Source organism: Galeopterus variegatus, unplaced genomic scaffold (assembly GCF_000696425.1).
Source record: "Galeopterus variegatus unplaced genomic scaffold, G_variegatus-3.0.2 Scaffold2042, whole genome shotgun sequence".
Lineage (NCBI taxonomy): Eukaryota > Metazoa > Chordata > Mammalia > Dermoptera > Cynocephalidae > Galeopterus > Galeopterus variegatus.
Genome location: NW_007728153.1, coordinates 258,165 through 285,842, shown reverse-complemented (window position 1 = coordinate 285,842; position 27,678 = coordinate 258,165). Strand labels below are relative to the sequence as shown.

General features: G+C 36.4%; 1 protein-coding gene across 3 annotated transcripts; it reads left to right on the top strand.

Moving 5' to 3' along the window:
• Positions 1–1,792: 1,792 nt before the first annotated feature.
• On the top strand, positions 1,793–25,623 carry LMAN1 (lectin, mannose-binding, 1). 3 transcript variants are annotated; one of them, XM_008580183.1, is made up of 14 exons: positions 1,793–2,048; positions 5,257–5,411; positions 5,495–5,602; positions 6,292–6,353; positions 7,358–7,457; positions 9,890–10,013; positions 11,426–11,484; positions 11,933–12,065; positions 13,371–13,564; positions 13,696–13,766; positions 20,234–20,387; positions 21,779–21,900; positions 22,185–22,247; positions 25,568–25,623. In XM_008580183.1, exons 1-13 carry the CDS (start codon positions 1,811–1,813, stop codon positions 22,219–22,221), a joined length of 1,557 nt encoding a protein of 518 aa, XP_008578405.1. In that variant the 5' UTR covers positions 1,793–1,810; the 3' UTR covers positions 22,222–22,247; positions 25,568–25,623. The 3 variants fall into 3 exon arrangements, with proteins under 3 accessions (XP_008578405.1, XP_008578404.1, XP_008578403.1); XM_008580182.1 differs by lacking the exon at positions 25,568–25,623 and adding an exon at positions 23,824–25,511; XM_008580181.1 differs by lacking the exon at positions 25,568–25,623 and having other exon boundaries at positions 22,185–25,511.
• Positions 25,624–27,678: the final 2,055 nt, after the last annotated feature.

Sequence of the window (27,678 nt, the reverse complement as noted above, 5' to 3'; positions counted from 1 at the left end):
TTTTTAAAAAAATCCTCACAAAACATGAGGATTTATACTTACCATTCAGCAAAATTACAGAGTATTGTTGCTTGCATTACTTGTACTTGAAATTCATGTCTCTCATGACTTGAAACCATGAGTAATAAATTGAAAATATTCACTGTAGTTACTGTCTAACATAGAACGGTTCTTAAGATTGAAGCCTCTACTGATAGAATGCCTAGAGTTGAAACCCATCTCTGCCACTTACTGTATGACATATGACATTAACTATTTTACCTTTCTTTGCCTCTGTTTCCTTATCTGTAAAATGATATACTAATATGGTACCTACCTTAGATGGCTGCTGTGATATTTCAATAAGCTATGTAGAAGGCTTTGTACACACTAAGCACTCAGTAAATGTTTTCCATTTTTTATTAACATTATGTTTGTTTAGCTAATATTTATGGATAATATCTCTGTGCAAGATGTAGAGTTGGTTCCCATAGAGAGGAGAGAACTGAAGAAGATAAAATGATTAGATCCTATGGATTTAAAACCCTGGACAGCCTAAGGCAATGACCCACACATACTATACAGAAGATAAATGTTACTGCTGTTGCTGAGACTGCAGTGAGGGTAGTATTTTCATTTAAAATAAAATTTTATCTGAAAGGTAAAAGCCTTAAATCCATATTCAATTTTAAGGTTTGACTTGAGTACTACAAAGAGATTTAACCAGTAATGGTGCATGAGTCTGGAGATAAGAAACTGGGAGGTCAAAGAAAAATAAGAAAAAATAAGGTGGGCATGTCATCTCTAAAGCTAGTGTGTTCATAGCCCACATGAACAGAGCAAATGAAATAAAGAGCTGTGTGTAAAGACAATATAAATTATTGTCTGATTCTCAGATTTTAAAAATTCATCATAAAACACATTTATAAAAAATAAAACCCTGGATGACCATGAATACGTTTGACAATATTTTTCTCTAAGTAAGGCAAGGAAGCTTCCCCTTCTAAAATGCAGAACTTATTCATTGAGTCAAAGACCAATCCTATCTCAAAGGTTCTACTGACGCCTCAATCCATAGCACATAATCCCTCTCACCAAAACTAAACAAAACTCAGTTTCATTTGAATGCACTTTTATCACTGTTTCAAAATTTGGAAAGCTCTTGGAATTAAATATTGAGAGGTGAAGGTTGACTGTCAAATTCATTGAAACCCCCGATTCAACACCAACAAAAAGATCCTAAGACTCTAAGGCCCTGTAGATTGCTGGTTCCCAGACTGAAATGCCCTAACACAGGTTGGTGACATTTAGTGGGCTGGGACCATTAGCATTCCCGATTTAAGCCTCGTTTCTGGAAAGTTCACCTAATGAAAACCAGCCACTGAACAATCGGTGTCACATCAAAAGGAAAACCTTTCTTCTTGTACTTGAAAGGTTTATTATAGGCTGGATCCACTTGTCTTAGAGCCTCTGCCGTATTTTAAGAGGCAAGCGAGAGCCTCCGGCAGGTGAGCATCATCGATCCGCTACTCCCTCCCTCTCTGTCACGTGGGAGAGAAAGGTTGGAACCCTTTTCCCGCCCCGGAGGATGGGCGGAGCCTGCAGACCGCACCGCCTCCAGGCCCCGCCTCCACATGGCCCCGCCCCGCCCACGTGGCCCCGCTCACAGATGCTTCGGGCGCGGCGGCAGCCTGTGTAGCGGAGGTCGGGGGCGGGGCTCACCCTGCCCTCGGGGTCCCCGGGCTCCGCCAATCAGCGAGCGCCCTGTTGGCCATCCGCAGGCTCCCGCGCCCCTCCTTCTCCCGCCGGCCTCCGCGTCCCAGAATCCAAGATGGCGGGATCCAGACGAAGGGGTTTCCAGGCCGGAGCTCGGCCGCTTTTCTGCGCCCTGCTGCTGTCGCTGAGTCGTTTCGTGGGGGGCGAGGGCGTGGGAGGCGATCCCGCTGCCACTGGCGCCGCGGGCACCCCAGCCGCGCTGCCACATCGCCGTTTCGAGTACAAATACAGCTTCAAGGGGCCGCATCTGGTGCAGAGCGACGGGACCGTGCCTTTCTGGGCCCACGCTGGGAGTAAGCTGGGGCAGAGGGCGGGGGGCCGGGGGCCCGGGGCCCTGCCCGCCTTCCGCCGCCGCCTCTTCACCTTCTCTCCGCCGGTACCCTGGCGTTCCAGCCGCTGTACACCATGTGTGCTGCGGAGAGAACCCTCTCGGCAGCCCCTCCTCCGGGTTCCCTCCCGCCCGCCAGGTTCCCCCCGCCTGTCCCCGAAAGTCTTTCCACCCCTTCTGTTCACTCTCACCCCTCTCCTGTCTTCCTTTCTTTGATCTTTTCGGCACTTTCCGTTTGGTCTAGAGGTGTTCTGTTACTTCTTACACTTCGAGCACTCAGTCGCTTCTAGGCATCAGGTTTCATCCTAACTCCACGTCTCTATGGGAAATGCCCATCACCCCAAGCCTGAGACCTGTCCAGCAGCCTCCATGCCCCCTTCCCGCTTCCCCCCGCTCCACCCCCACCCCCACCCCCGGCTTTCTTTTTCTGGTATTATATAGCAATGGTTTATGCTCCGGTTTGTACCCTGTGGCCCCTGATGGCCCCAGAGATGGCATATATTGGTCTTAGAGTAATTTTTAAGTTTTTGTATGTCAGAAGACATTAGGCCGTTGAACTACACCTTAAATTTGCCTCTCAGTGACTTGGAGTGGTCTTTGACCACACTTTTTGTGTATTAACAAATTTATGTAACTTTATACTCACACTCGTGGCTTTATTTAGTAGGAGAAGGGATATATTTTTTGGTATTGATTGTTTCTGAACCTGAGACTAAGAATACCATTATATCTTCAACTCTTTTTTAAAACGATTTTTGGAAAAAGTGAAATAACTTCTGTTTCGTAGTTTACTCATTCTCTTTGTTTGGCACTCTTATAGACAAGAAAGCCTTGCTAGAGCATGTATGTTTGTGAAAGAAAACATATCTGCACGTTTTAGTACTGATGTGTCACCGCTGACTGAGGAATCAGCCTTAGCACTTGGCATGCAATAAGCTCTGTTCAGTGACCATTCTATACACCCTTTGAAACAAGTGGCAAGTGCCTTTATATGAGATCTGAAGCTCTGGCGATTTGAATTCTATGTTTATGTGTGTTCAAGCAGTCATTTGTATGAGGCTTGTATACATTGTCTTAGATTGTCCAATGCTTGAAACGAAACGTTTCATTTCGAGAAAGTAATTACTGAATAGGAAGCACACTTTTAGGAAGGGCCAGTTGCTTGAAAGTAACATGTAATTAAAAGGTATAAATTTCAATTTGACTTAATGAGCGAGTCCTCAGGTATTTGAAGTAGAGCAATTATTTTGTTACCTAACGGTCATTTATTATGCACCCACTGTTCTTGATACACAAAAATGATACCCAGCAGAAGTTTTTGGATTTTTTGGTTTTGTTTTTCTTTTTGGAATGATGAACTTTTGAGTACTGGTGATGAGTTTGCTCACACTTTTTCATTTCTACCCCTCTCCATTGCCTGCCTGTTCTCTCTTTCTCACACTCACATACACCAGATCACCCGATTAGGAATGTTAATCAACTACTCAAATTAGTTACCTTGACTTTCTTTACAGAGCTATAACGAGCTAGTCTGCTGCAGAAAAGTCAAGATAATTTTCCTTAGTGAATTGAAGTTGTGTGACCAGACTGAATTTGAACTAAAGGGATTAGTATTTTAACTATGACTTACTTACCTATCTACTGACTCTGGGAATCACTGCTTTGGATATCCCTTGCTTTCACTGTCACTGTAATTTTTACAGTCTCTCTGTTCTTTTAACGCCATTGATCATTTTCCCCCTGTTCATTCTGCCCTGCAATCCATCATTAAAACAATTTTAAAACGGGGAAATTTAAGATTTGTTTAGAGACCTTTACGTTCACATACAAATTAAGACCAATCTATGGTGTTCTCTTTCTTAACTCTAATGTCCTTTTGTACTGTTGGTCCAGAAGGGCAAAAAAAGAGATAACAGTTTGTAACCCTTTACAGCTCTGAAAGCTCTTTTGTGTTCACGCTCTGATTTGATCCTTATTAGGTGAGGCAGGTGTTATCTGTTTTATAGATGAAAAAAATGATGTTCAGAAAGGTTAATTTTCCTGGAAAAGGGTACATGGTGTCAGTAAAATTGCATTCAAATCTAGGTCTTCTGATTCTGTGTCCAGTAGTCTTTCCATGATGCTCCCCTGCCCAACCTTTGAGTGTTTGAAAGTGATGGTGACAGTGACTGATTTTACTAAAGTATCTCAACTTTTCTTTCGTTGTTTTTCCTACCTGTAAAGTGATATTACAGTTGCTTTGTTTCCCAGCATGGATGTCAGAACAGGTTAACGTCTGAGAGGGTATGCTAGATTTGTTCAAATTTTAGGTGTGGTTGGTGCTTTAATAATTACCTAGTGCTATAATAGGAGGAATAGCTAACATTTATTGAAATATTTACATACACTTACATAGGTTCTTAGATACCTATGAGGTTGTTATTTCTCTAACTTGGAGTAATTTGCCTAAGGTCAAACGGCTAGTAAGTAGCAGAGCTGGGACTTGAACCTAGTCTGAAGATTTTCTCTGAGAAGCTGCCGAAGAATTGCCTATCGAATTGAAATTCAGTTGGCCCTCTCCCTAACAGAATGTATACTTTGCATATAACTTTTAAGGTATTTATTGAAATGATTGGGCACACCCCCTTCATTTTACAGTGAGCATATGGTGACCCCAAGAGAGTAAGAGAATTATTTGATCAAAGTCACACAGCTGAACTGAGGCTAGGAACAAGTCTCTTGATTCTTAGTGATATGTTTTTTTCACACTGAGCTTTCTAACATTTCTAAACTGACGAAACACATTGCAGTTTTAAAAAAATAATATGCAAATGCTTGAGATATTTAAAAAAGAGTATTATGAGAATTGAACAGTTTGCCTTTTAAGTCATAATTAATTTCCTCCCTCTGCCCCAAGAATTTTTAGTGTATGGTTGCAGCTTTATTTGTTTTTTTTCTTTTTTTGCAGAGAGATTTCACTGTTCAAAAGATAAGGGAGGTGTTAGCCCTAAAATTTTAAAGTCGAAACTCAATATGAAACTTTTTCACAACAAAATTATTGTACAGGTTACTAAGTTAAAATTTGATTTTTTTTTAAATTTGATCTTTATAGGTATATGTAGCAGTTCGCTGATGATTCGTTGAGTTTTACCTAATTATAACTTAAAGCTTTTCTTCCCTGATTTCTCTTCTAGATGCTATTCCAAGTTCAGATCAAATTCGAATAGCACCATCTTTAAAAAGCCAAAGAGGGTCAGTGTGGACAAAGACAAAAGCAGCTTTTGAGAACTGGGAAGTTGAGGTGACATTTAGAGTGACTGGAAGAGGTCGAATTGGAGCTGATGGCTTAGTATGATCATTTCTTTAACTTAGAAAATGTGTATAAATGAGTATGGCTCTAGTCTCTAACTGTTCCCCATTATGTATTTTTAGGCAATTTGGTATACGGAAAATCAAGGCGTGGAGGGCCCTGTGTTTGGATCAGCTGATTTGTGGAATGGTGTTGGAATATTTTTTGATTCTTTTGACAATGATGGAAAGGTATGTTTATTGTCAGGACTGCTACCCACTTTGATGTATCTGCCAGCAACATTAGGCAGTAAGAAATATAGCTTATTTAACACTTTCAGTTGAATAGTATAGAACTCCCTAAGCTATATTTTAAATATGATAATTAATATTCATATAGCTGGGAATTTACCAATTTAAAGCTATGCATGCACGAATTTTCATACACCAACTTGAGATCATAATGGAGTAATTTTGATGGGTAAACAATAATCGTTAGATGTAGGCAGTGAAACCAGTAGTGTTTAGAAGACTAGCAGTTTTCTTTCATGAGAACATCCAACCAAGTGCATGACTACTGTTAGCTCACATATTCATATTTTTTCATATGTTAATTACTTTTTTTGATCAGGCCAATTTTTCTGATGACCTCTTCTAAGACAGTTAAGAACAAAGTGTACTTTCATATAGAACATTGACTTGTGGGTTATAGCCTTAAGATTGATGATCTTCCATTCAGCTGGTTGTTTCTCTACTGATTTTCAGAGGTCATTATTAGCAATTTAAAGAACTTTGATAATTCCTTGAATGCCGAGCCCATGTTATTTTTTAATTTTGAGTTTTAGAATCTTAGAGATGTGAGAGACCTCATAGCACACCAGGAATGATCTAGAATTCTTTGATTAAGGATTTTAAAACCAATACTTTCTCTTTATTTTTAGAAAAATAATCCTGCTATAGTAATTATAGGCAACAATGGACAAATCCATTATGACCATCAAAAGTAAGTGTGTATGTTTTACATTATTTCTGATTTCAGCTTTTCTTTGGAAACCTTATGAAATATATTGTTTCAAATCTGAACACTTTCCAAATAAAATGAGATTATTCTTTTTCTTGAGTCATATGAGTATTTTTTAACTTGGTGGAAAGGTCTTATTTTAATTTTGTTCTGTTTTAGAGTTCTTTCTGTGGACCACCTCAGGTTTTAAGCATAAAAAATGTTTTTATTTAAGCTAAAATTATATAATACTTCTGAAAGGTTAGAGGATGTTGCAGGCTCTCAGTGATGCTACTAGTCATGCTTTTTCATCTTTAGTAAAAGAGATCTTTCAAAAATAAAATTGAACCTTGACCCAACTGAAAAGTAAGCCATTTATGCCACTTTATTCAGCCTTAATATTGCTTTATTTAAAGACTCTCCGTAGGTTACAAAGCTTCTAAGTGATTAGTATATTTATAATATATATGAATTAGGGATACACATTTTTGATTTTCTCATGTTGGTTGTGGAGGAATTACATTTAGCCAATCAGTGAACTGTAAGAAAAATTATTTATCTGTGCTCTGGTTTACTGTTTCTACCTTAGTGATTTTCAACCTTGGTATTGTAGTTCATCACAACTCCCTGTGGAGCTATGTAGAGGTACCTAGGCCTCCTCCTTTTGATTCTGCTTCAGTTGATTTGGGTGGAATCTAGGAATCTACATTTTTAAAAGCTCTGTGAGTGATTATGTTTCTGACTCAGCGTAGAGAACCACTGCCCTAATCTCATGTGGGATAGTATAACTTTCCCTTGCCATTAGCACGTGGTAATAACATTGGGCTTCTAATGTTACCCAGAGTTCTGACAGGAAAAATTTATGTTAATTTTGTGTCTTCTGAATAAATAACATGAAGTATCCCAAGAGTTTGTCATAGCTTGATATTACTTTAATCTTCCTGAATTTTTAAATATTGAAAAGTCTTGTAAGTTTCTTGTTTGTTTCCCCTTTTCTCATACTATAGTGATGGTGTTAATCAGGCTTTAGCAAGTTGCCAGAGGGACTTTCGTAATAAACCCTATCCTGTCCGGGCAAAGATTATATATTACCAGAAAACATTGACAGTAAGTAACATGCATTAAGAGATAATCAGATGAACAATATTCTAGTATGACTTTGCATTTTGAGTTCTTGATAGAAATTAAATGCACTTAAATTTAGGTATTATTCATGTACTCATCAGTGTTACTCTAAAAGAACACAAGTGGCTTCAAAGCTCAGCATAAGTGGTCATCTGTTGTAAAACCTTGCCAGTAGATTTCCTTTTTCTCAGTAAACGTTTAAGCATCCAACTGTATGGCACATATTATGTACATGTCCAAGTCTCCAGATTATAGATATGAGAAGGACAAAGGTTATTCTCCCAGAAGAACTTAAAATCCAGCAGAGAAGACACATGTAGCATCACTGTGCTGTGTGATAAATGCTACAGCAGAGACACCATCAAGGGATCAAGGTGTTAGAATCCTGTAACTCTGCCAGATGGGGGTGGGGCACATCAGGATCTGTTTCTCAGAGTTGACCTACCTTAAAGAGGAGCCTGAAGTTCTTAAATGGAAGCAGGGGGAATGTATGTGTGTGTATTCATTCCAGGCAGAGAGAGCAGGCATAGAAATTTGAGAGAAGTTGAACTATTTGAGGAAGGCAAGTAGTTTGGTATGGCTGGAGGATGGAGATAAGTGGAAAGTGAGGTGAACGGCTGGCAGTAACAGGCCTTGCAAGGCCTCCTGTAGTTTATGCTATAAGGAACTTTTAAGAAAGTTTAAATAGTTTTAAGCAAGAAGTGAAATGATCAGATCTGCAATTTAGAAAGATGACTTAGGTCGCAGTGTTCTTATAATGGTATTTATGAAAGGAGCAAAGGGTAAGATGATTTGTACTTCTTGACTTTTAAAGTACTATGCTTTGTGCTTTGTACTGTACATGCAGTTTCTTTGTTATTCTAACAACGCTCTGGGGTAGCATCCCATTTTGTACATGAGGAAATTTAGTATGGGAGATTTTAAGTAGCTTGGACAGTGTCATACTAAATAAGTAACAAATATGATTTGAGCCCAGCTGTATCTTAACTTGCAGGATCCTACTTGTGGTCTGAACGTAAGCAAGGATGAGGGACAATAGAAGAAATGATTAGAAGGTGGAGACTATAGGACTTAGTACCAGTTTGCTTGGGTTTGGGGAGATTAACTCCTCATATTGACAGGTATTTTATTCTCTTGCTGAAAATTTGGACAGGGTATTATAATATTTCATCTGTGTGATTTAATCTTATCTGTCTCTTACTAAACTTTGACTCTGAAGTGTGATAAAAGTCCGCCTGACCTTTTGCGTCCACTCTATACTGATTGGGTTGTTAGAAGTAAAAGGTATTGAAGAGGCTAAACTACCACTTGACTGGGATAATGAAAAGATTATTCATGCGTCCAGTGGGATCCTTTGCTTTTGTAGAATTCTAAGATTTTAGTGAGAAATTTAGGATTACTTTAAACATACCTTCTGCAGAGTAGAAACTTATATCTTTTTTTTTTTTTTTTTGTCCTTTTTGTCTTTTTTACTGACCGGTAACGGGATCGCAACCCTCGGTGTTGTGCCCGCGGGGGGGGGGGGGGGGGCCCTCGGTGTTGTGCCCGCGGGGGGGGGGGGGGGGGCCCTCGGTGTTGTGCCCGCGGGGGGGGGGGGGGGGGCCCTCGGTGTTGTGCCCGCGGGGGGGGGGGGGGGGGCCCTCGGTGTTGTGCCCGCGGGGGGGGGGGGGGGGGCCCTCGGTGTTGTGCCCGCGGGGGGGGGGGGGGGGGCCCTCGGTGTTGTGCCCGCGGGGGGGGGGGGGGGGGCCCTCGGTGTTGTGCCCGCGGGGGGGGGGGGGGGGGAACCGGTCTCCACATGGGATCCGAACCCTCGGCGGGAGCGCTGCCACGCTCCCAAGCGGCGCACTCTCCAGTGCGCCACCGGGCCGGCCCGAAACTTATGTCTTTTTAAGTTTTTTCATTTTCTGCCTTTTTTGTCAGTTTGACTTGTCACTTCTGTTGTCTCTGTTAACTGTGACAGTTCAGTTACCCCGCTAATTTAATATAGAGGAGCTCACTACTTGTTGAGGCACTCTATTTAATTTTCAACCAGCTGAAGTTAAAATTGTAAATTTAACCTATTGGTTTTAGCTTTGTCACTGGTGTTTCAGAACAAGTCTGATTCCTCTTCTTATGAAACATTCAAAGAGAGTAATAGTCCTTAAGTCTCCTTAAGAAAAGGTAAACTATATTTCATTTTAGAAAGATTGTCATGGAAAGTTATCAAATTTTTCTCTTTTTAAGCATCTGACATGTAGTGGGGCAAAAAATATTTTCTTTAGTGAGATATCTTATTGTATAATGATACCAAATAGTTGAGGTTAAAGTTAATCCTTTGTAATAACAAAAAGAAACAAGACTGAATAGTATTAGTCATAAATTTGCCTAAATGAAATTCATTTTACAATGTCTGTAGCTACAGTATGTCTTTCTAGGTTATGATCAATAATGGCTTCACACCAGATCAGAATGATTTTGAATTTTGTGCCAAAGTGGAAAATATGATTATCCCCACACAAGGGCATTTTGGAATATCTGCTGCAACTGGAGGTCTTGCAGGTAATTCTTGCTATCTTTAATATTAAAAGTTTGTGAATTGACTTTTATCGTGAACAGTATATTTTGGGAATTTGTAGGCTTGTTTACTTTTAAGCTTTAAGAACTAGTTGGAACCTTCCCATAGTCTGCTGTGCCAGTCTTTTGGTCTGTTGAGACTGCTTTTACACCATTTTGTAGGTATGCAGCCAGCAGGCGCTACATGCAAATATGTAAATTAGAACACCAGTTTGAGTGCTGTTTTACAGTGAATGAGACATATTTAAAGTCAAGTCTATAAAAGGTTAATTGCCAAGTGTTTTAGGATCCTGAGAGTTGTCACATCACATATAAATGATTTTGGCGACCTGAGGAAATATTATTTGGGTTCTAAACTTTAAACAAAGATAAAGTTACCATTTTTTTCCACTTGTAGTGATAAAAGAAGTTATTATTCAACAATACCATTTGTGTTTAAATAGTAGATTGTAGTTTACATATTTTCAAGTATATGGATTATTCTTTACAACCTTATTTTTTTTTTATAACCCTATTTTTAAATGAGTTTGCCAAATCTTAAATGAAAAGAGTTTCTGAAGATCCCATGGCCAGTAGTGGTCAGCCCCAGGCAGGACTTGGTCTGGATTTCTGACCTCTGGGTCCAGTGCTTTATACCGCAGTACTTCTCAAATTACCTAACTGACACTGTAGTATTACTATTTTCTCCTTAATCTGTCTAGATCTCTAGATCTCCATAAGAGTGGCAGAAAGCATAAAGATTGCTGCACACTTGAAATTGATTGCTCTGCTTTGTGAATATGACTAGCCAAGATTGGTATTTTAGTTAAGTGTTACGAGGTTTGATCCGTTGAATAGCTTGAAATTAATTTGATTTTTTAAATGTGACTTTAGATAAAATAAAATTATTAACATGTTCCCTGTGAGAGAAACAAATATGAAAGTAAGACAAAAAGAGTTCTATGTGTGATAAGACAGGTTTAGAGATAGAGCAGTACAGGAAACAAATGGAGAACAGAATTTTGTGTCATTTTGCTGGACATTTTCCATGAAGGAGATTTGTGGGAAAATATGGGGGAGGATCTTGGTGCCAGGATTAGGAGTTTGGACTTGTTTTGGCCCTTCATTTGTTTGTTCATTCCTTATCAGACATTTATTAAACATCTGTTATGTGTTAAACACTGCTAAATGTTCTGACTTAGAGTTTAAGAAAATGATTTTTAGATTATTTCCAGTGTAAATCTTTCAGATGAATTTTTGTCTCCAAGCTCAAAGAGCACCATTGCCCTTACCAAATTAGAGCTAATTTTTCTTTACCTTATTGATCATTTTTTTAAAAGCAATAAATATCTATAAATTCAAAAATATAAAAAAATAATCTATTAAGGAACTTTTTCAGACTTTTTTTTAATTTGTAGATGACCATGATGTCCTTTCTTTTCTGACTTTCCAATTGACTGAGCCTGGAAAAGAGCTAGTAAGTATATAAAGTTTTTCAAAAAGTTTTATCAGTTTAGTGATTTTTGCCTTGTGGCTGAAAATTTGGGAAGCCTGACTTAGATTTGGATCTTGTTTCTGTCAGTTGTTGCTGTGTGATCTTGTGCAAGTTACTGCCCTCTGTAACATTCCAATTCTTCATTGATCAAACAGAGGTGTTTGTACTGGCCGCCTCATGACGTTGGCAGGATTGAGTGAAATGCTGCACTCATAGCACGTGCTCAGTAAATGGTAGTAGTTACTATTTTTGTTATTATTAGTAGCATGATGTTTGAAACATATGATTATGATTTAAGTAGGGAATAACATTTTTATGTTAACCTTTCACCTAGTGGTGAAATAGTTGAAATGAGGAAAAGAACATATATTGAAGTATCTTATTGTTTTTCTTATCTTTTTTTATAATCTATTCTTAAACTCCAAAAAAGCCCACACCAGATAAAGAAATATCAGAAAAAGAAAAGGAAAAGTATCAGGAGGAATTTGAGCACTTTCAACAAGAATTGGATAAAAAAAAAGAGGAATTCCAGAAGGGTCACCCTGACCTTCAAGGGCAGCCTGGTGAGTTGTAGTGAAGCCTGCGGTGGTTGTGGCTGTGTCATGGATTTTCATGTCTGTGTGTTGCCTGTCCCATCTCTGCTCTCTGAACTGCTACATGCCAAGTAATTTCTAGAAACAATTTATGAGAAATCTTCAATCTTTAAGGGTCTGGAGATTCATGTTTTACCCATGAGAGTCTGGCTTAGAGAGGTACGAAGAGCACCATGGTGATGTGGGTGAGCAGTGAGCCACTAGAATGGAAGCTCCGTGAAGACAGGGATTTTGTTTGCTGTGTTCACTGCTATGTCCTCTGAACCTAAAAAAAACCCCAAAACTCTGCTGACCTAGTAGTGAGGCTCAGTAAGTATTTGTTGAATAAAATCACACAAGGTTTATGTCTTTCCTTTTAGTGGAACACAATTACCTTATTAGCATAGGGATAATACTTGAAAACTGACAAAACTTGAAAGAATAGTAAAAACTTGTAATACTTGAAGTGATATCTGCCTCTCCTCCTACTACTACTCAACAGAATCTTGAACTTTAAAGATTGAAAATGTGAAAATACTAATCTAAGCCAATATGATTAAAAATTTAAGTGTGCTGATGTCAAAAATAAAACATGTTAAGGCTAAATAGTGTGACTATATTATCTACTAGCTTTTATTATCTGGGTCGTTAGCCATCAGCATAAATGCTCAAGGTTGTACTTAATAAAGCCTGTGGCCAGCTTTTGAACACTGTTTTGTGTGCAGTTCTCTCAATGATCAACAGTATGATTTAGACTTCAAGAAGATAAAAATAAAATATAAATGTCATTATTTTCTTGAATTTGTTTTAAACATCATTACGTAAGACTTAGTGTTCAGAGTATAGTTTGGTTAATTTTGGCAAATGTGTATGACCATTCAACCATCACCCAGATTAGTACAGAGAATATTTTTATCACCCCAGAAAGTTTTCTCATGCCTCCTTCAGGTCAACCCCCACTCCACAGAGCCCATCACTATTTTGATTCGTATCACCATAGATTAGTTCTGCCTAGTCATATAAATAGAATCACACAATATATATGAAAGAGAAAATTATCTTTAAATGAAAAAATTCAGACTTAATTTATAAGTGTTCAGCCACCAAAGAAGGCAAAAACAAATAGTAATTTAATCACAATTGAATTAAGTGCATGCTTACTATTTGGGAGATTATACCACTATGTTGGTAATGTTCTAATTTTGGCATATGTTGGCATTTTGGTCACTTGTGGTGTTTTGAAAAGTACATATGTGTAGGTGATTCTGATCATTTTAATTTGTAATTTTCTTTCAGCGGATGAAATATTTGAGAGTGTGGGAGATCGTGAGCTAAGACAAGTCTTTGAAGGACAGAATCGTATTCATCTTGAAATCAAGCAGCTGAACCGACAGTTAGATATGATTCTTGATGAACAGAGGAGATATGTCTCTTCCTTGACAGAGGAAATCTCTAAAAGAGCAGTAGGTGTCCCAGGGCAGCATGGACAGGTGAGCTGTCAAAATATGCAGGGATGCCTTGTTTAGCCTTTGCTGGAGGGGAAGAAGATAAAGGCTACTGTGCTATGTCCTCCTGCAGAATGTGGATTGTTGAGCTGGCTGGTCATCTTTTTTCCCTCCAGATCACTCAGCAAGAACTGGATACTGTTGTGAAAACTCAGCATGAGATTCTGAGACAAGTAAATGAAATGAAGTAAGTATGTAAAAGTAGTGTCTGAGTGTTATGTGATGTCTTTATCCTACATCTGTGACTTTTCTAGGTGCGCCAGTGCTGTATCATTGTAAGATTCCTGCATGAGGGTAAAAATCACTTTCTAGATTAATTTTATAAATAGGGGAATATACCTACAGGAACTTTTAATATTTAGAAACTACAAATATGTCTAAATTTTTACATTGTCATAAACTTGAAAAAAATGCTTTAGTATCTTTAAAAAAAATAGGTCTATAGTTACTTGACAGCCAGGTATAGTCTTATATTTATAAAATATGAAAACATGGAGTAATATGTAATAGTTCTATGAAAAATACTAGGAGGGTAAGCATATGTAGCATTGTAGGACTGTAATACAAGCAGACTTGGTGCAGGAAATTTTTGATGGAATGAAACCATTTTGAAGGAAATATGTGTGACCATCTCTTTTTCATGCCCATCTTGTACTCTAAGAGAACTGGTCAAAGAGCAGAGAGGAGATACTGTGTTCTTGGAACACTGAATGATAACTTTCTAATGAGAATGATTCATTTATGCAAATAATTAACAGCTGTCAATGCTTGCAGCAGAGAAAACAAGCCATCATGTCATGTTCTCATAAGCTAATATTTTAGTACACTGCCCCACCTAATACAACCCTTAACAAACACGAATGTCAAGGTGAGTTCTTTAGGACTAGACAATTAAATAGGATTGGATTAAGCAGAAGGTGATAATACCTAAACATCTAGAGATTAAAGGCATCTAACTTGTAACTGCAAATTTGTATTTCTTCAATTTTGCTCTTTGGCATTTTAAAAAATCTTCAAACTGTGAACTCATGATTGAAATTTTTATGATACTAAATGAATAGTTTAGCTATTGAAACAGTTTAAATAGAATTATTTTAGGAAGAGACCAGATCATGTAACAACACTTAAAAAAATCTTTTTACTTCAGTCTAATTTTAGACTTCAGAAGCTGCAAAAGTAGTACAGAAAGTTTCCATGTGTCCCTCACTCATCTTCCCCTAATGTTAACATCTTACAAACCATAGTATAATTGTCAGAACCAAGAAATTAACATTAGTACAGTACAGTCAACTAAACTAATGACCTATTCAGATTTCAGCAGTTTTTCCACCAGTGCCTTTTTTCTGTTCCAGGATATTATCAACAGTCACATGTTGAATTTAGTTGTTATTTTTCTGCAGACTTTTACAGTCATCTTTCCTTTTCTTTCATGACATTGACACTTTCCAAGAGCTTTAGTAAGCTTTGTCAAATGTCCTTTGATTTGGTTTGTCTGGTGTTTACTCATGATTGAATGGAAGTCTTTTGACAAGAATACAACAGTGCATCATGTTCATGGTGTGATATATCTCATTACTGGTGATGGTGACTGTGGTCACTTAGTTATGGTGGTTTCTTCCTAGTTTCCTTACTATAAAGTTACCATCTTTCCCTTTGTGGTTAATATTTTGGGGAAGATACTTTGAGACTATGTAATTATCCTATTTCATTTCAAATTTTTGCTCACTAATTTTAGCATCCATTGATGTTTCTTGCCTGAAACAAGAATGTGGTGTTTAACAAATGCTGATTTTCCTATTTTCATCATTTCTTCTACATTTTTTAATTGGAATTTTACTATAAGGACCAACTATTCTTTTTCTCCCAATTGTTATTTAATCAGTTATTTATAGCAATACAGACTCATGGATATTAATTCTGTGAGTTACAATCCAGTACTATCATTGTTTATTTTGCTGTTCAGATTGTTTCAGGTTTGGTCATTATGAGCTTCTCCGGGTTGGCTTCTTTGTTCTTTCAACAAGTCCTCTTTTTTTCTTGGTAAACATTTCTTTACTTTCTGTTACTGTACTATGTTCCAGGCTCATCTTGTATTTTCTCTGCCCTAGCTCTGGAATCAATCACTTCTCCAGTGAGTCCCGTTTTCTTTCCTTTTGGAGAAATGTATTTAAAAGCCAAGGTCTGGGCATTAGGTGTGCTCATTACTACTGGGATGCCATTGTTTTTAGGCCCTCTCAGTGAGCAGTGCTAGGGAATATATGTATGTATAAAACCGACACATATACATATGTCTGTATTTCTGTATCCATCAATGTACTTTTGTGTTAAAAATATATATATATATATATGAGATTATGCAGATATTTTGGATTCCAGTTGGTCTGGACTAGACTGAACAGTACAGGGTTGATTTTTCTTCTACAGGTTGACCTTCCTTCTTTTTCTATTTGAAAATTGTTTCTCCAGGGAGAAATTTGGTTCTATTACCTATATTTACTTATTGGTTCCCTTTTAGTATGCACATACGTACATGTAAAGTGGTTTCAAATTGTTAACTCATATCCCTGTGAGAAAGATATTTACTGATGTAAAATTATGTAAAATTCCTTTTGTCTCTATCCTTACAAGTATCCAAACCAGATACTATTTTCTGGGTAGTTACTTAATCTAGTTCTCTTCTTCCCCACTCTCTTCAGTATGGTTAATGTTATTCATTTATAATATAGTTATGTTCTTTGTTAGTGTTTATATTCCTCCTATATCCTGGTTGATTTTATTTGTTTATATTTTGGGTATGATTCTTAGAGGCAGAGGCCCCCCCCCCCCCAAACACAAGCACACACACACATACTTTAAAAAGTTCACGGAACAATTCATATATCTAATTCTGTTTTTCCATGAACTTTTTGAAGTATCCTCAGGTCTATGCATGTGTATGTGTGTGTGTATGTGTATATGTATGTATGACTTCTCCATTCCTGCTACCCCATTCCCATCCTTCCCTTCTTTCCAATCTTTTTCACTTCCTCTTGGTAACCAATCCTGTTAGTTTCTGGATTATTCTTTCAGTGTTTTTTCTGCACATATGTATTTTCTTAAATCCCTTCTGTGAAGGGTGGCATACTCTAGATACTACGTTTGTGCTTTGCTTGTTTCACTTAACAGTAGTATGAAAATATCATAAAATTCAGCGAGTGGTTAGGAATCCTATCCATCCAGCTGAATTATCTGAAAGCACTTCTTTAGGGTAGTTAGCAATCCTTGCAAACTCCCACCTACTGAGAGCAAATGTCATGCATACAATAGGTTAATGTCAAAACAGAACTTAAATTTCTGAATTTGTCCTCTGGAGCTTTTTCTTCAGGATTAAGCCTCAGAAAAAAAATGCAAAGAAATAGGAAATATTTGCCTTTTACAGAAAAGGTGGTTTGTGTGTGTATGGATTTTCATATTCTTAGGGAATCATGAATTTTTTTTTAGCAGAAAGAAATTTTAAAGAGCATGCTGTTCAACCGCCTTTCTGTGGCAGCTAATGCTTTTTTCCACTTCTTCATCTCAAAATTCTTCCCTTTGAAGACTTCTGGCGTTCCGCTCACTCATGGTGTTCTTGGCCCTTCTGCTTCCGTTCAGTTTTTCTCACTTGTTGCGTTTTCTCCCATCATCCCTTAAAAAGTGTTTTTCTCTAGGGTTCTGTCCAGCCCTCTTTTAACTTGACCTGTTCCCTGATCTAAATATGCCCTCCTTCCGCCACATTTCCGTCCCCATAGACCCCACCTCATCCTTTAACACTCAGTTCTGGGTACCCAGCTACATTAAATGTATCTCTCTTTGTAAAGCTCTAGTTGTTCTATCACATTGCTCTCCTGCTACACTGTTAGTCTCGGCAGGGCAGGAATTACATTTTTCTTGCAGTTTATATTCGTAAAAATTGGTTGGCTCATAACATGTACCAAATAAATGTGAGCAGAATCAACAGGCAAATAATTATTGAATGGACTTCATTAAGTGACTCAATTCTTGTATATTAAAAAACGTGTATATGTAAGTGAGTTCATGCTTTTGGAAAGTGATAGGTTTAAATACAGATATGTGAGAAAGTTATACATTCTGGAAGGTTTTAGTCTTGGTAAGTATTTTAGGTACATTAAAATATAATTCTTAATTTGGGTTTTAATGCATAAATTTTCTTGAGCAAACATATACCATTAAAAGAAATGTTCATCAACACCTGATATTGATTCAGAAAGCACTTGAGCTATTTTATACCTAGTTTTAAATTTATTACAAATATAACTCAAATATAATTTTTAAAAAATTTTATTTTACTTAACATTCTGTCTGACATATTGTGTTATTTCTAAGTAATTCTAGTATTTGAGTCTTTTTCTTTGTGTTTTCTTTCAGTAAAGCTCTTTTTCAACTAATTTTAACTCCAAGGAAATAAGTGAGATAACATGAATTTATTCATCCAAATTGAACCATAACTGTTGAAGGCACTGTCAGGAAATCAGAGACATGACTCAGGGAGCTTATGATATATGAGGGAGATCATCCATATATGCAGATACAAAGCAAAAAGTGTGTGTGTGTGTGTGTGTGTGTGTGTAGGGAGTTATTGCATCTGGCAGGAAAGGATCAGGGAAAGGAGATTGTAGAAGAAAGGTAGCATTTGAATTGGGTGTTAAATTTTAGACCATAGATATTGGGAAGGGATCATGACAAGAGAGAACATCACAAAGACAGAGGCTTAAAGGTGAAGGGTATTTTCAGGGAATGACAGGAGCCAATACAGATAAGGGAGTAGTGGGAGATAAAGTTAGGAAGATAAGCTGCAAACAGATTATGGAGACCCTTAAGGATTCTTAAAGACTTTTTATGGCCATTTTCAAACATACATAGAAGTAGAGAGGATAACACAGTGAACCTCTGCATAGCCATCAATCAGCTTCAGCAACTATGAACATTTTGCCAGTCCAATCTTATTTTATCTACCTCACCCCAAAATCACCAGACTTGAAGATAATTCATATTATGTATGTTAATTTCAAACCATTTGCCATTTATAGAGCTTTTTAATTATTCCTAGGTAAAGTAACTTGATATTTTCAGGTGAATTGAAATCCATATTCATTTTTATTTATTAATAAATAGTCCTGTTATATTTCTGCCATTAATGAAGAAAAATATATGTAGTGTCTTGCTTTTCTGCTTAGAGACTCATATCCAAAGGGCATACTCAGTGTTAGAGCTATTTATTTTACATCTGATTAGTGGAATCACATCTTGCATGGAGATTATATTTTAAAGTCAGTATATAAGGTAAAATGTTGTACAAGGGCTCTTCAAAAAGTTCATGGAAACATTCATATTATATTTTAATTCTATTTTTCCATGAACTTTCAGAAGTACTCTTGTATAAGGTCAAAATTACCCTTCAAAAAGATACTGCATTGGATACTATAACACCTCAATATACCAAACAGCAAGTTTTTTCTTTATATTTGGAACAGATAGATGCTTCTTGGTTTGGTTCCAGTTGAAGCACTAGGTTTGTATATGGGGACTATCTGGTAGAACCACAAGAAGAAATAGAATTACATTTGTACTCAGGTCCCCAAGACTCCTTTAGTTCTATGATTTGCTAGAAGTACTCACAGAACTCAGAAAAGCTGGTATGTTCATGGTTATTGTTTATTACACTGAAAGGGTATAGAGTAAAATCAGCAACAAGAAAAGATGAATAGGGTGGAGTCCAGGAGAAACCAGGAGCAAGCTTCCAGTTGTCCTTTCCCAGGGGAGTCTCACAGACATTACTTAATTCTGCCAACAGAGATGTTTGACAGCACATGTAAAGTGCTACCAGCCTGGGATGCTCACCCGAGCTTTCATGTCCAGAGTTTTTATTAAAGGTCAATTACATAGGTGTGGAGCACCCACGTGACTGACCTTCAGTACTCAGTCTCCAATCCCCCTTGAGGTCAGATTGATACAGTGGAAGCCTAAGGCCCCAGGCAAGAAAAAATCACATTGTTTGCATAAATTCTCTTGGGGGAGCTCAAGTCCCCAGATATAGAAAGGTACTCTTAAGCAGGCAGGATAGTTCAGGGGTTCATAGGTCATCTCCCAGGGGATGGTCAAGGTCCAGTCCTGAAAACCTTCAGAGTGTAGAGGATTTGGAAAGTCCAGGCCTGATAAGGTAAATCCTTTACTGGACAATATTGAACACCTAGAAAGATTTCTTATTACTTTATTAAGAGTATCATCCATTATGTTATTCAATATCCACTTATACTATTGATTTTAACACAGATTACTTAGTAGTATTATCTATGTGGTTAGGTGACCTTTAGTAAATATTAAGAGTATCATCCATTATGTTATTCAATATCCACTTATACTATTGATTTTAACACAGATTACTTAGTAGTATTATCTATGTGGTTAGGTGACCTTAGATAAAGACATAATGTTAAGTTGTAGTTTTATAAATTATTTTCCAATTTTGAAGACAATTCAGTTATTAAAAATACTTAATTTTCTTTACCTTTTTTTATCTGATATATTAAGCTTAAAAAGATACAACCATTTGAAATCTGTGATTGAAAAAATCATCTTTCTAGTGATTTCATTGTATGAAGGAATTTTCTGTTTCAGGAATTCCATGAGTGAAACTGTTAGACTGGTCAGTGGAATACAGCATCCTGGCTCTGTAGGAGGAGTCTATGAGACAACACAGCACTTCAATGACATCAAAGAGCACCTGCACATAGTAAAGAGGGATATCGATAACTTAGTGCAGAGAAATATGGTAACTTTGTTTCTTGCTCCTTTTATAATTATCATAATCTTTAGGAAAGGAAGAACTCATATTCTACTTTATTCTATTGAAAATATTTTAACCTTTTAGTTGGTACTAATGTTCATTTTTAATGTTCAAGATAGAATTGTTCCATATGTTCAAAATGTCCATGTGTCCTGGTTTTCTAGTTGTTTAAGGTGGAGGAGTAGCTCCCATAGCAGTTAACCGTTCATGGTCAGTAGCATGGGATTGGAGTTGCTCCTCCCATCCCATGAGTTTTTTATAGGTAGTATTTATATTTTATTGCTCAACAAAAATATTTTCTGATTTCCATTTTAATATCTTTTCTGACTCATGGGTTGTTTAAAGTGTATTTCTTTAGCTTATTTTTTTCCCCAAGGTTCTGATCTGATAGTTTCTTACTGTCTTGTTAGCTTCATTTGCCTTTAGTCAGGTTTTGTGTGTTTGGATTGGGTTGGATTGCATTGGGTTTGTTTCTAGCAACTTAAGTCGTCAACTTGCAATCTTGCCTTCTTTATATTTTTGGACACTACCTTTCTTAACTGTATTTTTATGTATATTTCTTGAATATACATTTTTTTTCAAATATGGCCTAATAGTTTCTTATTAACCATGACCTCTCATCTAAAGCATTATTATCTGTTTTCTTAGTTCTGTTTGAGATTATTTTTTCCCACTATTTGCATTTGTTGCAGTGACCAAGTTGATGCTGTGGGTAGGATATATGTACTGAAGAACTTTGCCCTGTAGATGTAACCATACTAAAAACAAGTCATCTTAGAAGCCATTCTGTCTGGATACATTGATGAAATCTTTGTCCCTGGTATTTAATTACCACCTTAAAATGGAAGGAATACTCATGGAAAGGAAAAGAAACATTTTTCAGAACGCTAGTCAGTAATGTTCAATGCTGTGAACTGGAGAGGATGAGGACTGAGAAAAAGCTAGTATATTTGTCAAGTAGCTTATTGATAGGGTAACCATGTACTTTATTGTCTGAACTGGAACACTTTTGAGAGTGAAGGGGGCACTATTAATAACTACACCAGTATAGCAAGTGTGAACTGGGAGTGTCCAGGGGTCTGTGGTGACCCCAGTCTCTTGATCTTTAAGGACACTAAAATCACCATCACCGAAATGAAGCTAGGAGCCACATGGCAATGAGTTAGTGACTGAACAGGAAAAGGTGGAGGACTTTCACTGTCAACTACACTTTCAAAAAAAATTGGCAGTAAAAGTTAAAGGAATAAAAGATATTTGGGGGGATGAATAAATAACCATACTTATTTATATAGTAAACTGTGAATTTAAATATTTCACACTTGTTTTTCCAAAGTACTATCTAGAGTAATTGTAATAGAAAGTTCTTTGCCTTGTAGCCATCAAATGAAAAACCGAAATGCCCAGAACTACCACCATTTCCATCATGTTTATCTACGATCCACTTTGTTATATTCGTAGTGGTACAAACGGTGTTATTCATTGGTTATATCATGTACAGGTAAGTCTCTTGATAAAATTTGACCCAACATTTTCTTGTATCTGTTTAATTTGAAATATTCAGCAAAGTTATATATGCCCATAATACAACTTGCAATACCTATAAAATTAGGTTCATACAAAGCAAATGTTATTTCTAGTCTATTTCATTTCACATAGAATATACACTTAATGTATCTTTTTTATACTTCAGAAGGCATTGGTATTTTAATTTAAGTGATCCTACTTCTTTCCAAAGTTAAATGTATAGAACTTCTTTTAGTTTTTCTTCCTTTTTTTCTTTAGGACTCAGCAAGAAGCAGCTGCCAAAAAATTCTTTTGACCACCATTTTCATATGTGTACATCATGTATGTATATACAAAATGTCCTTTTGAAGGAATTTTAAGTATTTAAATTGCTTCATAGTCTAAATTATTAAGTTTTTTATAAAATAACTGTTTATTGATTTGCAGTAAGAATAACCCTTAAACAAAGACGACTACACATAAATTTGTTCATAGTTCATAAATCTGTTTAAATTTCAGTGAATTTCTGGTCGGTAGAATGCAGCCACTGAAAAGAATATTGACAAGTAAGAGAGTTAATAATGGGGGCAACCCCTGGATATGAATGTTACCCCTAAGTCTCCAATATTGGAGGTCTCCTTATTTAACATAGATATACTTGCCTTCCTGCCTTCCAAAATGTGAGGTCTAGTTAAGATTTCCCGTCATGTTTATTTTGTAACCAAAGTATTTTTTTAGAGGTCATAATTTCCTAATCTGAGACCCAGTCCTGCAGTCCGTTAATCTTAACACAGCTCCGTATGAAATCAAAGAATATTTTGTCTGGAAGTTTTAAGATCTAGATAATAGGCTTCAGGATGTTTATTGAAGTCTTTTTTCCCTCTGATTATCAATGGTATATTTCACTTTTAAAGAAAATTCTTGGGGGAAATTAAGAGCTGCTTTTTGCCTATAAAACCATTTAGATGAAAACATTCCTCTGATAATGGTTTTTATGGGTATTTTGTCTGGTAATGTATTCATTTCATGATTGCCTATATTCTTGCATGCCTCTATTCCCACAGTGTCAGTTCAATATTATGAAAATGATTTTCGTATTTATATTTGTAATTTAAGGAACTTATTTTTCCCATTTTGTATAGCATGTAAATTCAGCTCAGATTGCATGATCTGAGGATGTTTTAAATTCAAAAAACCTACCACTACATTCTGGTTTACGTTACTCATTGCAACCTGGAGTTTGTGACTATTTGCATACTCTTTTAAATTAAGGAGGCTGTAGTTGAAGCAATTTTAAGAGTTTTGAAGGCAAAATTTGAAAAATACAGTGAATGCTTTTGATTTCTTCCTTTTTATGCCAGAACTTAAGGATATTGTGAAGCACTTGTTAGTAAAGTTAACCTTCAAGTGTCAGACTGGAAGGGGTTTTTATAGTCTGTGTACATAATTCTAGGTATTATAGAAACAGTCTCTAAATGACATTTTAAAATGCAGATTAATTTAATTTTTCGCAGTGGATGTAGACTTAGTTTTTCTGGCTTCAAAACACTGTTTTATCTCTTTTAGCTAAAGTGGTTGTCTTTCATTTGCCATAGAATTAAAAACAATACTGTTCTATTAAATAGTACTATTGAATTCTTCCAAGCCTTCTTAGGTTTGCTCTCAAATGTCATTTACAGATTGGGCTAATGACCTAAAATCTGTACAAAGACTTTATGAAAAACTCTGCCTTAACAATACCTTACTCGTCCTGTGTTGGCAAACAGACTTGTGTTGCTTTTTATGTTAGCATTTATTTTAGAACCCTGAAAGAGAATTTGCTAATGATGACTTACTCTGGTTCAGTCACTTCAACATAGAAAATGTTTCTTTAGTGTTTTTCCTTTGTAGTGTTAACATTTTGAAATTCATGTTTCAGAGACATCATCATCACAGACTTTACTCTTATTCCATGAAAAAAACTTAATACCTTCAGAAGAATGTTTAAGTTGTAGACTATGAAATTTGGGAAATCCTCTTGAGATAAAAGGCTGCCAAATCCAGTATTATAAAGTCCATGGTCACATGTGCCTGAACATTAAAGGAATACCAGATCTATGTATGCAGTATACATTTTTCAGGCTAAAATTCAAGGGGAATCGTTCTGGCCATTCCTAATACAAGTGGAGACGGCTATTAAAAAGAGCATGAACATGAATCTTTTTTCTTTTTTACTTAGTAATTTAATTTGCTTGAAAACCACTCAGTAAAGCAGTTCACACCAAGTGTTTATCATATTATTTAAGTTTAGTTTGTTTTCTTTAAAATCACTGACTTTAAGTAGCTCATTTCTGAACAAAAATGTTTGTTTTGTGGAAAAATCAGTCACTGCCAGGATTCTTTCATTTCTGTGCTATTCTGTATAATTGAATTTGTTCACTTCTCTCACACCAGCAAGTATTTCATAGGTGCCTTGGATTAAAACAAAATTGATTTAAATTTTTAATGAAAGTCATTATGTTTAAGATGCCACTTTTAAAAAGAAAATGCAATTACTTAATGGTTAATGCTCTTATTTAATGTAGCTATTTGTGTTCTAATTGTTTGAATGTTTTATTCAGCTTGAAATTTTACCATGAAGTTGCAAACAATAAACAATATTTTGTTATATATTAAAGGGATATCAGTGTTTCTCATAGTATGGTCTGTGGACCATCTAGGTCATGGTGTACTTGTTAAGAATACAGATGCTGGGGCCCCATTTCAAACCACCTGAATCAAAACTCAGGGGTGGGGCTTCAGGATGTCAGTATTTAGCAGGCACCTCAGATGATTCCAAGCACACTAATGTTTGAAAACCACTAAGAGGGGAGTGAAAAAAGCATAGGTGTTTGCTTTGTTGCTTTAAAGCTGAGCTGAGAGCATAATATAATATTTTTATTATCGATGACATGAGCAAATGTGCACTGATTCTTTTATACTTAAACAATTTAGTTAATGTTTCTTTAACTAATACTCGTGGTTCATTAGCAACTACAGACTAAGTCCAGATCATTACCTACAGCTCTTAGTACTTTGGTAATGGCTTTCATACTTACAACATCATCTTCAGATCATGGTCAAGCCATGAAAACTGCTATCTTGAAGGCTCTCTGCTAAAGCTTTTTGCTTTCCTGATTTTGATTGTGGTGACATTTTATTGCAGACAATTGTACATTTTGATAACCTGGGGAAAACAGAAATTACTTGAATAAGGGATTGCCTCCCCACTGCTTTGCAGAGATGCAATCTTTGTAAAGAACATAAATAACACTTGTGAATATTAAGATGTGATTATCTTTCCATGTGCTTGTTGAAAGGAGATAGTGAACAAATGATTATATTGGGGATTTTTTTTATTTATAAGATCTAGTGTAAAATCAACACTTGCAACTTTTTAGATCTGTATGTTGCCTATTTAATATATTTCTTTTATGATATCACTTAAAGTTTAAAAGGATTTTCTATTCGCTGTCAATTTCAATTGGATAACATTTTGTCAAGTTTTTTTTCTGATTGTTACTTGACGCTAGCTGGAATTCAAGAAATGACATTGACCTTATTCAAATAAAGAAATATTTTAGTAAATTTGCTTTTTCTTTCATTGATCTTGGGTAATAAGTAGCTATTTATTTTCCATATAGGCCCTGGTTTGTGATAGAATTTCATTTCTCATATGCTACGCACTCTGCAACACATGGAAGCATAACAAGAGAACGTAGAAACAATAATGGACAAGTATTTATCCTTGCTGGTAATGAAAAATACAAATTAATTAAAACAGTGAACTTGATGTTTTTATATTTAATAACCAAATGCTGGCAAAAATGAAGTTAGCTAAACTAGAACTCTTATTCATTATTAATTTGTGGCCATTTTAAAAATCTTAATCTTTTTGGCAACTACCATTTAACCAAATAATTTCAATTCCGTGAGATAATGGGGTGTGTATAAAGAGAAAATGGTAGGGTTTTGAAAGTCATACAAATCTGGGTTTGAATCTTGACTGCCACTTACTAAAGGTGACCTTCAGTTTCCTTATTATACTTACCTCACATGGTAGCATTGTAAAACAGAGTCTTTACAAAGAGGTTTTGAAAAATGGTAGACTAAGTTGATAGACACAAAAATGCTGGATAAAATAACAGATTTAAATATATAGATGGGTCCAAAAGAAATCAGAGAGAACTTAAAACCTGATCAGAGAGCCTGCCAGGGCAGGGGTTGGCAGAAACTGGAGTATATATATAGGCCCTACACACTATTATTGGAAGTTACATTCATTTGGGGCATTAAGGACATGGCTTTGGGCCTGGAAAACCTGGGAGGCTCAAGTTGAGGCAGTTGGATAAAGCTAGGATCCTGGAAAAGCTGCTCCTTCAGGGAAAATGGGCTAAAAGGACCTCTTACCCATACCCCAGCAACTCAGAGAAGGCATAAGAAAGCTTTTTTTCCTGGGGCTCTGGGCTGGGGGACAAAATTTCCTGTAAGAAATTGAAGCCCCATGTTTATGCTTTACCTGCGTAGTGTGGAATTCTTCAAGTCAAAAACAATGTATAAATTGGTTTGGGTGTGGTAAAATTTAGGAGAAGGCGAAACAAAACCACTTTTAGCAATAATGTCACAACCAAAGTACGTTAGACAACCACAGAATAGCCAGTACTACCTGAAGTGGACTCTAAAAATTACAAATCAAATAAGAAAAACATGAAAAAGTGACAGTAGACAAGTGAATAGGAAACTTGGCACCTCCAGGAATCTGGGATAATAGAACAGTCTGAGAAAAACAACAAATAGGTACACTTAAAATGACTTTTAAAAGACTGAAGAATTTATAAAAGAACAGAAATCACAAGGAAGGAATAGAACACTGAAAAATAGAACAGTTGGAATTTTGAAGAAACACCCCAAACAACTTAAATATAGGAGGAAAGGATTAAATTTGGATACCTGATTGAACACGGCTGAAAATAATTATTGAATTAGTGTGATGCCTTAAGTTTTGTGCTTTTTGCTCAGGATTGCTTTGGTATTTGGGATCTTTTGTGGTAGGATTGTCTTTTCTGTCTCTGTGAAGAATGTCATTGGTATTTGGATGGGAACTGCATTGAATCTGTAGATTGCTTTGGGGAGTATGGTCATTTTGACAGTATTCTTCCAAGTTAACATTAATTCTTCCAAATTAACATTGTGAAAATGTCCATACTCCCCAAAGTGATCTACAGATTCAGTGCAGTCACCATCCAAATACCAATGACATTCTTCACAGAAATAGAAAAACATCCTAATATTCATATGGAACAACAAAAGATGCCGAATAGCCAAAGCAATCCCAAGTAAAAGAAATAAAGCTGGAAGTATAATGCTACCTGACTTCAAACTATACTACAAAGCTATAGTAACCAAAGCAGCTTAGTACTGGCATAAAAACAGACACTCAGACCAATGGAATAGAATAGAGAACCCAGAAATCAGCCCACAAACTTACAGCCAGCTGATCTTTGACAAAGGTGCCAAGAACATACACTGGGGAAAAGATAGCCTCTTATATTAACGGTGTTAAGAAAACTGGATATCCATTTACAGAACAATGAAACTAGCCCCCTATCTCTTACCATTTACTAAGATCAACTCAAAATGGACTGAAGACTTAAATTTAAGACCTTAAACTATAGAACTACTAGAAGAAAACAGGGGAAACACTTCAAGACATTGATCTGGGCAAAAATTTTATGGAGAAAATTTCTAAAGCACA

Excerpts from the sequence above, each read along its gene's own strand:
- LMAN1 (XM_008580183.1), top strand. The coding sequence starts at position 1,811 with ATGGCGGGATCCAGACGAAGGGGTTTCCAGGCCGGAGCTCGGCCGCTT. Across the intron at positions 6,354-7,357 it reads ATCCATTATGACCATCAAAA|TGATGGTGTTAATCAGGCTT; the intron begins GTAAGTGTGTAT and ends CTCATACTATAG. Across the intron at positions 21,901-22,184 it reads ATTGGTTATATCATGTACAG|GACTCAGCAAGAAGCAGCTG; the intron begins GTAAGTCTCTTG and ends TTTTTTCTTTAG.